Source organism: Oryctolagus cuniculus, chromosome 2, assembly GCF_964237555.1.
Source record: "Oryctolagus cuniculus chromosome 2, mOryCun1.1, whole genome shotgun sequence".
NCBI classification, from domain to species: Eukaryota; Metazoa; Chordata; class Mammalia; order Lagomorpha; family Leporidae; genus Oryctolagus; species Oryctolagus cuniculus.
The window spans coordinates 68066208-68079164 of NC_091433.1; the positions used below are offsets into that span (position 1 = coordinate 68066208).

A 12957-nucleotide genomic window follows, 5' to 3' on the forward strand; every position below is an offset into this window, starting at 1 on the left:
TCTCTTTTCCTTGCTGTTCTTTCACCTTTCCTTGCCTAGATTTTGCAGTTTTCAGGAGTACAGCAGGTATCAGCTTCTCCAATGAGCCTTTCTTTGTTTAAATTTTATTTATTTATTTGAGAGATAGAATTACAGACAGAGGGGGAGACAGAGAGAGAGAAGTCTTCCATCTGCTGGTTCACTCCACGAATGGTGGAAATGGACTGAGCTGAGCTGATCCAAAGCCAGGAGCAGGAGCTTCTTCTGGGTTTCCCCTGCAGGTGCAGGGGTCCAAGGACTTGAGCCATCTTCTGCTGCTTTCCTAGGCCATAGGAGAGAGCTGCATAGGAAGAGGAGCAGCTGGAACACAAACTGGTACCCATATCAGATGCTGGTGCCACAGGTGGAGGCTTAGCCCACTATGCCACGACACTGGCCCCTGCACAAGCCCCTGCCTGATGAGTCTTTCTAAGTACATCTCCTCCTTAGGGTAGTGTGTTAGGCCCTTCCTCTGTGCCAAGGACTCTTGCCTGGAAACGGTTTCATCTCCTTGATGAAAGGAATGAGTGCCTAAAAGGCATCTGAAGAGGATATGACCTTAAAGTCTACCACACGGGTATATACAAACCTTGGGAAGGATGCGGGGAGAGATAAAGAGAAAGGTCTTCACCCCCTGGTCCAATCTCCAATTGGCTGTAATGCTAGGGCTGCAACAGGCCAAAGCCTCAAGACCAGAATTCCATCAGGGTCTCCCACATGGTCGCAGGGGCCCAAGCACTTGGGCCATCTTCTGCTACTTTCCCAGGTACATTAGCAGGGAACCGGATCAGAGTCTCCGCTGAGACTCAAGCCGATTCTCTGATGGTATGCTGATGGCATAACCTCTTGCACCGTAATGTCTGCCCTTCTTGGGCATTTCTAGTTGTTCTTCTAAAATACATCCTGCCGCGGCTAGACACAATGATTTACCGTATTGACTTTCCTTTAATTATCCTGAGAGTGGCAGACCTTCACGGCACATCACCTGAGGCTCCTGCTATGAGAATAGCATGCTGCTTGTAATTAACAGAGAAGCCTGGTAGCATGTAACATCTGTCTGAAAGACTGTTGATGGATGAACAACGGCATAAAAGACCTAGCATTTTGCTATGAATTGCTTATCAAGTTTGTAATTATAGATCATTTTCAAAGCAAAGAGCTCTAAACAAAAGGATCAATCCTCCCCGCCTCGGCCCTCCTTCCTGAGGCAGGCTGGCTGGAATGCTGTGTCCACCACCATAATCCACAGTGATACTTCTCCCACCTTCCCCTCCCTGTCACGAGTCCTATCATTCTGCCTACAGATTTGAAATAATTGTTATTATTTTAATTATTTGTCAGCTTTTTAGAACAAATAGATCCACTGATGACTTTCATAGGGGTACCAGCAAGATACTATGATCATGAGTCCTCAAATTAATTAATATCCTAACAATGTATTCATTTCCTAGGACTGCCATAATAAAGTGCCAACAACTGGATGACTTTAAAATAACAGAAATTCATTTACTCATTGTTCTGGAAACCAAAAGTCCTGAATTAGGTGTCCGTAGGGTCATATTCCCTCTGAAACATATCTTGATGGGAGTAGGAACAGGAATGACTGGACTAGACATTTCAGTAGACAAGGCAAATAAAATTGAAGGCTTATTTCTCAGTCTCAAAGAAAACATAAATGACCTAACACAGCAACTATCTCACTCCAGGATCAGGCGGATTCACTGGCAGCAGTAGTTCTCCAGAACAGCTGGAGACTAGACGTCCCCACAGGCAAGAGAGGTGGACTTTGCCTCTTTTGGGGTGAAGAATATTGCTTTTATACCAATAAATCAGGTATGGTAAGAGATGGGATCGAATGCATAAAAAGACATGCTAACAAAATGTATTCACGGCCAGCGCCATGGTGCAGCAGGTTAAAGCCCTGGCCTGAAGTGCCGGCATCGAATATGTGCGCCGGTTCTAGTCCCAGCTGCTCCTCTTCCAACCCAGCTCTCTGCTCTGGCCTGGGAAAGCAGTGGAAGATAGCCCAAGTCCTTGGGCCCCTGCACCTACGTGGGGGACCCAGAAGAAGCTCCAGGCTCCTGACTTTGGATTGGCACATCTCAGGCTGTTGTGGCCTTCTGGGGAATGAACCAGCAGATGGAAGACCTCTTTCTCTGTCTCTACCTCTCTCTGTAACTCTTTCAAATAAATAAAACAAAAACAAATGTATTCACAAGATAACTCTGCCTCATTTTGGCCGTCGTTTCCAATGGGGGCAATGTCTCTAGTATCTCCTTTTGTCCTCATAATCATAGCGCTCCTATTTCTGCCATGTATAATTAACTTACTCCAAAGGTTCTTGCAGGAACAAATAACTGCTGTTTCTCAAGCCATCTCACAGAAGCAACTACTCTCCTTCAATCAATTCAATCAACCTAATCTTGAGTATAAACACTACCACACCTCAAGTCCTGGCTCCATGTTTATGCCGGGTATTAGCAGGAAGTAGCCAGAGAAATAGGCACCCCTTCTCCTTATCTATACTCAGAGTCAGGATTGATGGAACAATGCCTCAGACATTCTCACCCACTGCCCAAAAGATAGATAAACATTGGAATTTATTCCTTGCCCTTGAATCTCAATTGGTTCTCAAATTCTATTGCCTTTATAACCTCACCCCCACATTCTTTCACAGGTTCCCAAGGCCCGCCATAGCCATCTGAAAGAACAGTTCCATGAATTCCCCTCCACCTGCTACCCCACCCCCACCCCAACCCCAACCCATCTAATATATATAAAGGCCGGCCCCTGGTGGTTGGGCCTTCTTCCATGTGTTCCATCAATGTGCACAAAGCCTGCAGTTGGTCACCCACTTCTACAAATTTATTTCCTCTGAATAAATTCAGTCTAGCTGTAGATTCATACACTGCCTCCTCTCTATTCTGCACCTCTTTTCCTAATATTTTTGGTGTCCCCTGTGAGGAGGCACCAATTCTGGGCCTCTTTTCCTAATAACATATAGGGGAGAATTCTTCCCTACCTCTTCCTAGCTTCTGGTAGGAACCATCAATCTATGGTGCTCCTTGGTTTGCAGCTGTCATCACTCCAATCTCTGTCTCTGTGTTCCATGGCATTTTCCCCAAGTGTCTGTCCAAACTCACCTCTTAAAGTACATCAGTCATACTGGGTTAGAGTCCATCTGACAGACCTCATCTTAACTTGACTACAGCAGTAAAGGCCTATAAGTTCACATTCACACAAACTGGGAGTTAGGACTTAACCATATCATTTTAAAGGACACAAATCAAATCATAACAGATAGGATCCATGCCACCAGATCTCAGGGATAGAGAGAATCCTTTCAAGGACAGGACCTGTAAGAGCATGTGGCTTTTCCATAGATTTATTGACAGCACCCACAGATGTAAAGAAAAGCTTGATCAAAAAGGGAAGAGGCTAGTGATGGATGCAGAGAAAAATCTAAAGTCAGAGACAAAAGTCAGCTGGGTGATGGCACTGGTAGGGCTGCTCCTCCAAGGAGGGTGATTTTCCTATGCTTAACATCTCTTCTGTGTGAACCATAGGACTCATTGCCTGCCCTTGTTTTGATTCCATGCTCAGTGAACAATCACTCAAATTAACTTGCTCTTCAGAGGAATTCCTCTTGTAAGGCAAGAGCAGGGGACGCAACACTCTGCATCAATGTTTTATGAGTCAGGTTGACGGGCTCAATCCGAGAGGCTGCTCCGCTGTGAAGGTGCTGGGCCGATCAGATCTCTGGGCCTGAAAAATCAGGAATCCAAGGATGTGGCAGCAAAGAAGGGCTGCCTCTCCAGAACTGGGGGAGATGCACCGGGCTGTGCTGTGCAGTGGCCTCCTTTACAGCCTGGCCTTTGAACTTACGTCACATACGTTCAGAATCGATCCAGTGTCTGGCAGCTGCAACACTGGAAGCACACACTCTAGAAATAGTGAGAATGATCTCAAATATTATGCATTTCATTGCTCTGTGAATCCAAATCAAGATGCTTCTCAAACAAACATAACAAGTCTGTAGAAAGCTGCAAACTTGAATGAGCGCTGCGTGAGGGAGTGCAGCGTTCTCAGGGACCTTCTTCCCTTCTGAAGCCACCTGCAAGTTCCTGAGAAAGGAACCAAGAGGACACGAGAAATGCAGATGGCTCCATGAGAATGTGAGAAACGCTGCCTCAGCATGAGCCTGTGTCTGATGTCCTTGCACCGTGACAGAGTAGGCACACATCCCTGGCCCGGCGCTGAGGCCTCTGCTTCTGGTTCTCATTCTGCTCTGGGACGGGTCTGTGACTTCCTCCCCTCTCCCCTCATTTTGACTCCTCACTGTGTGCAGGTGCTTCACATGGTGACACCTGCATGCTGCTGCTTCCCTGAACATCCGAAGCCCTTCCTTATCTGGACTTTATTATTATCTGGGCCCCATTTCTTCTTTGTCTTAGGCACACAAAGGCTCTGGGTTCCCCAAGCTACTGCAGCCCGTGAGGAAGGCCACCAACTGGTCTTGTTTACTGGCGCCCTGGCCTGACATTTAGCATACAACACCCAGCTGCCTACTCCATGCTCTGGAAGACAATGTCTTCTACTTTCAGTGCTTCACACAGTCCTGGAGTAGAAAAGTGCCAGGTGCATGATTGTTAGTGGTAGATGGACGATAGACGCTTAGAAGAGGGATCATGATAGGATGTGGTATCACAAGTGGAAGACTGGTGGGGTGTCTGCAAAAGGCACAAAGTGTGACATCCCCATGGAAATTTGCCAAGGCTCAGAATGAAATGACTGAAGTATACAATAGTGAATGTCCATTTATTGGGTCATCTCCTTTCCATGCCTCAGATTAGAAAATATATCTCCTGAGATCAAAACAAAATCCCTCCTCTGCACATTAATGGTTAGACTCAGTATTAAACTTAACCTTGCTGAAAACTCCCCCCACATGCTTGCAGATACCCACACTCAAACTCTATCTTTCACATACTCGTATATGTCCTCAGATCAAGCAAATGCAATTCATCTCGCCTAATACAAACTCTTAACTTTTCTGTTTTTGAGTTTGCAGTTTGTGTCCAGTCAGCCTGATTACAGTCTGAGTTCTCATTTTGGTTACACAATTCCTGGGTTCACTCCCTTAGCTGCTAACACACAATGTTGTACATAGGTTGTCCCAGTTCAACTCTCCGAGCCCAATTTCACTTCCAAGTTCTTGAGTGAAGCACTTGTGTTCCCATGTCTTCCTTAATACCCACTTCTGACTTTTAACAATGGGATAGGGGGTGAGGGAATGAGGGTAGAGGATTGAGGGGGAGTGGGCCCTGCTGTTTCAAGCCCATCTTCCTGAAGACACTTTTTTTTTAACCCACCTTCCCCTACATCTGTGAGCTGACTGTGCCCTTGTGCTCATGAACTGTTCATTTTGGAGCCAGGATTATGTTCAACTTCCTCACTCTCAGCCCTAAGCTCGGTGAATCTGGAGAAGCTCTAGGAATGATGGAGAAATTGGAGGCTGTTCCTTTAAGACACGAATCCGGGAGGTAAGCTGGTGTATTTATCCAAGACGCATCCCTGAGCTACAGTCTGGGGCCCAATTAGCAGTGCGCTAAGCAGGGGTTTTGTTTAGCTTAGCAACCGCCGGAGTGATCCTGAGCCGTCGGGTGTCTCCAGTCCTGCCAAGGCCGCGATCTCCACCCAGGGTCTGCAGCAGCAACGCACTGCCTCCCTAGGCTCCCGGACCCCCAGCCCTCGGGGGTCTGCCGGCACTGGAGCAGAGAAGGTACCGCTCCCGCAGCTGGGGTCGGCGGCACGGGGACCACAGGCTCAGCACTCCTCGGGCCGACCACGCCGTCGAGGAGGCTCAGCCCGAAGCCGTGCGGAGCCGAGCGCCGGGCTGGGGAGAGCATCAGAGGCCTGCCGGGCTCCGCGGTGTGCAGAGACCCTGAGATCTTGGGCCGCCACATCCGGATCCCGGCGGGCGGTGGTGCATGGAGCCCGGCGGCCTAGCTCCGCTTGGTCTTGAGAGTCGGGCAGCATCGAGGACAGTCTTTGTAACGGCCAGGCATGAAGATGGCTGTGTTGGACCTTGGGTCTTTCTTTGCCAAAATCTTCAAGACCTCGACGGCGCCCCCCGCCGTGCCCTCGCCGGTCGCCTCCACCGGGCACTCCGGGGGCGCTGCCGCCGCGGGGTCTGCTGGCTCCGCCTCTGGGACCTCGCTGGGCGCCGTCCAGACGCCGACCCTCTTCCCGGCCCTCGTTCCAGACGCCCCAGCGGTGTCGCGGGGGGCGCCGGCCCAGCTGCACGCTCCGCTGTCAGTATCCTATCCCAGGGTGTTGACTGCGAGCCGCGCGACAGAGGCGGTAGGAACCCCCTTGTCATTGCCCGGTAGCCCCAGAGCGGCCAAAGTCCAGCCCCTGCCCTTACCCGTGCCCCCCACTCCCTCCGGCGGCGGCTGCGGCGTCGCAAGCTCCGCCACCCACCTCGCAGCCCCAGCGCGGCCGCTCTCGGGCCCCGGAGGGGTCTGGACCGCGCTGCCATCGGTCGCGGGCGCAGGGAGCAGCAGCTGTGGGGTCGCGAGCCCAGGGCACTCTCGGCGGCCCCCGGCTCCCAGCGATCGCCAGCCCAACATCGGGATGGCCCCTGGGCCCGGCCCCAAAACCCTGTTCTTCACCCTGCCGGACATCGGCGAGGAGTGGGCCTCGGACGGCGACTCGGAGGACAGCTGCTCCTGCTCGGAGGACGGCCCAGATGGGTGAGTAGCAGCGAGGGCCAGGCCTGCCTGTTTGTTTGTGTGGCCAGGACCCGCAGCCCTCCGCCTTCCCTGTAACCGCATTTGGGGTAACTGCCGCCGACTCCTCGGGGCACCCTCCTTGCACTCTCGCAGTAATTGTATTCCTCGGCTTTCTGATCTTTGAAAAGGCACGACGTACACGCTTGTGCTCATTTCTCAAAGGCAACCTTGGCCATTTACCAGGCGAGGGGAAGGCAGATGCAATCGTATTTCTCCTCGACCCGCAGCAACGGAGCTTTAGCGAGTCTGATTCTTCAAGGACTCGCAAAACAGCCGCCCCATCCCTGTCTTGGCGGCAGAGTGGAGCAGGTGCGCAGGGTGCCCCCCACACGCGTGGGCGGCAATGAGACTGTGCTTCCCCACTTTCCAAGGATCAGCCCCAAGCGGGATGGGTTTCCTGTGTGTGTCCCGCGTCACCTGACACACATGGAACCTGTAATGCTCAGGACGCCACAGGTTATTTACCCTGGAGTCCCTGCGTTCTTCCCGTCGGCCCCGAGTTACTACAGTAACGCTGGCTGACTCGAGGGACCAATTTCAGAGGGAATTGGGGACCACGCTCTCCTCTGACTCCAACCCCCAAACCTTCCCAACACCAACATGAATTTTTAATTTTAATGAACGGAGCATTTTAAAAAGAACTTATTTTATTTGAGAGAAAGAGATAGAAAATCTTCCATCTGCTGCTTCACTCCCTGAATGCTGGGCCAGGACAAAGTCAGGAATCCAGAACTCCATCCGGATCTCCCAGGTGGGGCAGGGGCCCAAGCACTTGAGCCCTCACCTCTGCTTCCCAGGCGCATTAGCAGGGAGTGGAACAGCAAGCAGACTAGCCTGGATTCATAACCCACACGAGGAAGTGGGAGGCAGGCATCTTAAGAGTTGTGTGATTTTCATCCCTCTCAATGTCACAAAAGAGTCAAGGCAGAGCAGAGGAGCCAATTCCTTGGAATCTAGTGAGAGAAGCAGTCAGACCTAACAGCCCTGCCATTTTCATTCCCCACACCCCAAATCCTGCCTGAAAAACCCTGGCATTAAGACTGATTCTAACTCGTTCACAATTTAAATAATTACAGCTTCACAAAATTGCAGCCATTCCTGTCAATGCTAAAGTAACCAGTTAAGGGGTCTGCATTGTGGTAAAACTGCTACCTGAGATACCAGCATCTCATATGGGAGCCAGTTCCTGTCCCGGCTGCTCCACATCTGATCCAGCTCCCTGCTAATGTCCTTGGGCCCCTGCACCCATGTGGAGAACTAGTTGAAGCGCCTGGCTCTTGGCTTGTCCTGGCCCAGTGATGGCCTTTGCAGCCATTTGAGGAGTGCACTAACAGATGGAAGGCCTCTCTGTCTCTCCCTCTCTCTCTGTAACTCTTTCAGAATAAATAAATAAATCTTTTAAAAAGTAATATAAGGCCGGCAATGTGGCTCACTTGGCTAATCCTCTACCTGCAGCGCAGGCACCCCAGGTTCTAGTCCTGGTTGGCGCACCGGGTACTAGTTCCGGTTGCTCCTCTTCCAGTTCAGCTCTCTGCTGTGGCCTGGGAGGGCAGTGGAGGATGGCCCAAGTGCTTGGCTCCTTGTACCCACATGGGAGACTGGGAGGAAGTACCGACTCCTGGCTTTGGATTGGCGCAGCACTGGCCATAGCGGCCATTAGGAGAGTGAACCAATGGAAGGAAGACCTTTCTGTCTCTCTCTTACTGTCTATAACTCTCTCTCTTTCTCTCACTGTCTAACTCTGCCTGGCAAAAATAATAATAATATAAAATAAACTAAGCAGATAAATAATGTTGTTCCCTTTCACTGAAAGCATTCTTTCGAAATAATGTTTATCAAGTTTTTTTCCTTAGGAAAATTAGGTGCATTTGAAAACTAGATAGAAAAGAATGCCTAAGGAAGTAGGCAAGTAGGCTTTTGTTATTGGCAACCGGTCCTCAACATTGACGCCATTAATGTTTGATGAGCAAACAGATCTACACACTGACCTTCGGCTCTGCTCTTGGTGCTTTTAGCAAACAGATGCCGGAATAAGCCGCAGGAGCAGTCAACACCAGTATTAGTCTCGGTTCTTAAACATGTTATCCCACGCTTATATTGGCTCAACATTGGTAAAAGATAATTGTTAAATAGCAATGTAGTTGGTATTATTTACAGAATGCATTAGCAAATGCATACAGTTTTACTGAGAGTGAAAAATCCGACTTTTAGATAATTGCAGTTCCAAATACGGTGCATTGAGATGCTCTTTCAGGAAACCTTGTGATTATGTGTGCTTCCACTCTCTGGAGCAGTAGGAGAAGGCTTGGACAGAGCATACCCTTGTTGTTTTTAGTGACAACATATTTCCTTTTTCTCATAATGGCCCATTCTTTTCCTAACCATTGAAATGTAGAAAGGGGCAAAGGGGGAAGAAGAAAAAGATCAAGCTGATTTTTCCTACAGTTCTATGGACCTAGTGCACCTTGAAGTGTATTTTTTGCCTCCTGGATTTTTGTAATGGCTATTTATGACTTTGAATAACCCAACACCACAGAACTGCAAACTTAAATGATCTATCATCTCTTCTGACAGCAGATAACTATTGCTGTACACCAGCTTGGTTAATATTAAAATCTTATATGTTATTTTCAAAAGCCTGGGAACATGGGAGGGGGGGAGAAATGGAGAGAGAGGGAGAGAGGGAGAGAGGGAGAGAAGGAGAGAGGGAGAGGGGAGAGAGAGAGAGAGAGAGAGAGAGAGATTCTGGGCCTGTTGGCTAAGATCAAGTGGGAAAGAGAAAGAGAGAGAATGAGACTGAATGTAGTAGTAGGAAAAATGATTAAAGAAAATGTGAATACATGTAAAACAAATGTAAACATATCCTTGAGAAACACAGATACAGTTTTAAGAGTAGTTCAGCCTACTTAAAAAGGAAAATCCTAATATAAAATTTACATATATTTTTAAAACAATCCACATGTTTTACATTTGACCTGATGCTATATTTGACTTTTATTAAAAATAAAAATACTGAAATGAATTTGAGTGGGAAAATATGCAAGCTCATTTATTTCAGACTCCCTTCTTGCCAACCCATCCCCCCAGGAGTGATGCATGAGTTTTGCTCTCTGAGCCACAGATTCAATGAAGACTTGCCCTTTTCATCCTGCAAGATGTAGCAACTGCTACATCTGAGCCACAGGTGGACAATGTTGTTTTCTTTCTGAACTTCACTGTCTTACCCCCTCCCTTACCCAGATATGTGATCCAACACTTTATCTGCACCTTCACTTATGCATTTTAATTATACAGTATACTTTATTTACACTGTTTTCCAGTCTCATTCAACTCTCTTCAGTGCCTTTTTTGCACTTCTGGTTGAAGCCATGCAATAATCACCTTGTAAAGGTATTATTCTTTATTCTGCAAATAGAATTCCTCGGAGTAGATAGGTAGGAAGGTACATAGATAACTAATTGCTGCATAGGAATGATGTCAGATTGGAAACTTCATATGATCAGTAACTATTTATATCTTATGTAAGTTATCACCATCAGCATACCTGAATTCCTTTTTTGAGTGATAGAGGTTCCACTGTTAAAGTTATGTTAGTGTGGACATATAGGACTTGTAAACATGGCTGGTAATAAAATGATATGGGGGAACCAGCATTGCAGTACAGCAAGTTAAGCCACCACCTCTAACACCCACATCCCATATTAGAGCCGACCTAGCTCCCTTCTAATGTGCCTGGGAAAGCAGAGGAAGATGATGCAAGTACTTGAGCCACTGCCACCCATGTGGGAGACCTGGAAGGAGTTCCTGACTCCTGGCTTTAGTCTGGCCCTGCCCTGGCCTGTGCTGCTATTTGGGGAGTAAATCAGCAGACAGAAGATTTCTTTCTGTCTTTGTTTCTCCTTCTCTTTCTGTCACTCTGCCTTTCAAATAAATAAAAATAATTCTTTAAAACAAAAAAAAAACAAGCAAAAATAAGGTGATTTGAGAAGATTCATATCTCAATTTTGATCTGCCACTGAGGCAGCCTAATGTTGGGTGACACCTGTGGACCCAGACTTCAGTTTCAAATCGTTGGCTAGCTGAGTAATTTTGCAAGTCATTCATCCTTCCCAAGCTGTAATGTTTCCTCCTTGATAAAATGAAAATGATAATCATACTTTCCACTCAAGGTGTTCCAAATATTAACTGAAATAATATTAAGGGCCTCATACACAGAGAGAAATGATGGGAGAAAGAAAAGTTTTCTTTTTTTAAAAAAAGATGTTTACATACAATTTCCATGCTTCTGAGTTCAAAATCTGGTCATTCTGATAGTTCAGTGTTACTACAAGTAAACAGGACAGGTATTTGAAAAGGGAATATTGCTATTCCAGATTTTTCTGTCTCTTTATAAAATTATATACATATATAACTATATATCCACATTTGTATATACAGATATCAATAATTATCTATATATGTGCATATATGGACACAGTATATATAGACAGATATGCTTTTCAACTAAGTAAGATTAGAAAGTAAATAAAAACTAAATATGTCTAAGGCCACAAAAATAGCAAGAAACTCTCATCTTCAAACGAAATAATCAATTATAGATAGCTGTACACACACATACATATACATATACGTATACATATGCATATGCATACACATACACACACACACATAAATGAAGGATTGTGAGTCTTTGCTGGTGGCATCTCAGAAACTTTTTATTTTCTCTCAGTACTTTTTCTCTAATGGCAGCTCAGGCCCTCAACTTGCCGTTTGCCATATGTGCTGGCTGTCCTACACCTTGAACCATGTCTTTTTCACTGTATAAATGTAGTAGGAGGACACCTGTCATGCCCACATGCTTGACCTCAGCTCTTGGGGAGGGAAGCAGCCCCAGGAGTTCATCAAACATAGAGCAAGGTTGCTCCTTTTCTATAGCTGACCAGAGAGAGCTTGGAATCCCGAGGAAGACAGTCTGTTATCTGGCCAGGACCTGATGGTGTGTTCTAAGAGGAAGCTCTGTACTTGGAAGGATTGAAATGTAATGAGATGAGTCTCTTATGAGAATATCGATGTGAGGTGGGGGAGTCAGTAGGCAACCCTGTCACAGAGTTGTTGATTTTAAGTGAGATGGTTCAGGTAAGGCGCTCAGCAGAGGGCTGGGATAAAATATAAGGACCTCATGAATATTTGGTAATCTTATTAATGGTTGAAACTGAAGCTACTCAGAAACTGTGAAGAACAGAGGCCATGAGATACAGGGCACCCCAAATAATCCAAAGCTCAAAAGCATTAGCCAGAAAGGAACCTTGGACATAGGATAAGATGTCAAAGAAGTGACACAGAGGCGCTGAACCACTAGAGTAATCATGGCATCACACTGAGTGCTGTGAACTCGACCAGGAAGAGGGCAAGACGGTGGCCTGTTCCCCGCTGCCCCCAATGCTGAATCAGCTTCACATTTTCCATGTTCCAATTCTCAAGAGCCTACAATTTCAGTTTCGGCTTTATGTTCCTCTTTGGGAAGCATTTCTTAGGCTCCTGTGTCATCTAGACTGTTTTTGATATTCCTATTTTAATAATCGCCACAAAATGAAACTCATTATTATCACCTTTCTAGTTTATGCTGCTCATTACTAGGGCAACTTTAGTAAGCCTGCTTCTTGTAACCAAAAAGGATATATTGATTCACTTTCCCTTCCTAATTAGCATCTTCCAAGTTTCCCTTTCTCTGTTGGATAGATATAACCTACCCATTTCTTCATATTCTTTACTCTGTGGGGATGTAATGATTAATTTTGTGCAATAACTGGGCTAAGGATGCTGCGATAGCTGGTGAACTATTGTTTCTGAGGTTAGCATTTGTGTCAGTACACTGAGTAAAAAGATCCAGTCTCAGCAACATACGCAGGCATCATCCAATCCATTACAGGCTCAAATCGAACAAAAAGGCAGAGGAAGGGCGAATCCTGTCTCTTCCTGCACTAGTACATGCACCTCTCCTGCTTTTGACATTGAAACCTGGTTCTCTGGCCTTTGGACTCCAAGACATTCCACCAGCAGCTCCCACCCTACTCCAGGATTCTCAGGGAGGTTCACCAAGGTTCCACCATCAACACCCCCCCATTCTCAGGCTTCCAGCCTCAGA

The 12957-nt window shown here is 46.9% G+C and overlaps 1 protein-coding gene across 3 annotated transcripts in view; it reads left to right on the plus strand.

Moving 5' to 3' along the window:
* The first annotated feature begins 5604 nt into the window (after nt 1–5604).
* Nucleotides 5605–12957, plus strand: part of FAM149A (family with sequence similarity 149 member A) — a 53049-nt gene continuing 45696 nt past the window's right edge. The window contains exon 1 of one of the 3 annotated variants that reach the window (XM_070068422.1): nt 5605–6773. In XM_070068422.1, coding sequence (XP_069924523.1) covers nt 6085–6773 — 689 coding nt within the window. In that variant the 5' untranslated portion in view covers nt 5605–6084. The remainder of the gene's footprint in view (nt 6774–12957) is intronic. The other 2 variants (XM_017338676.3, XM_008250764.4) reach the window with 2 other exon arrangements.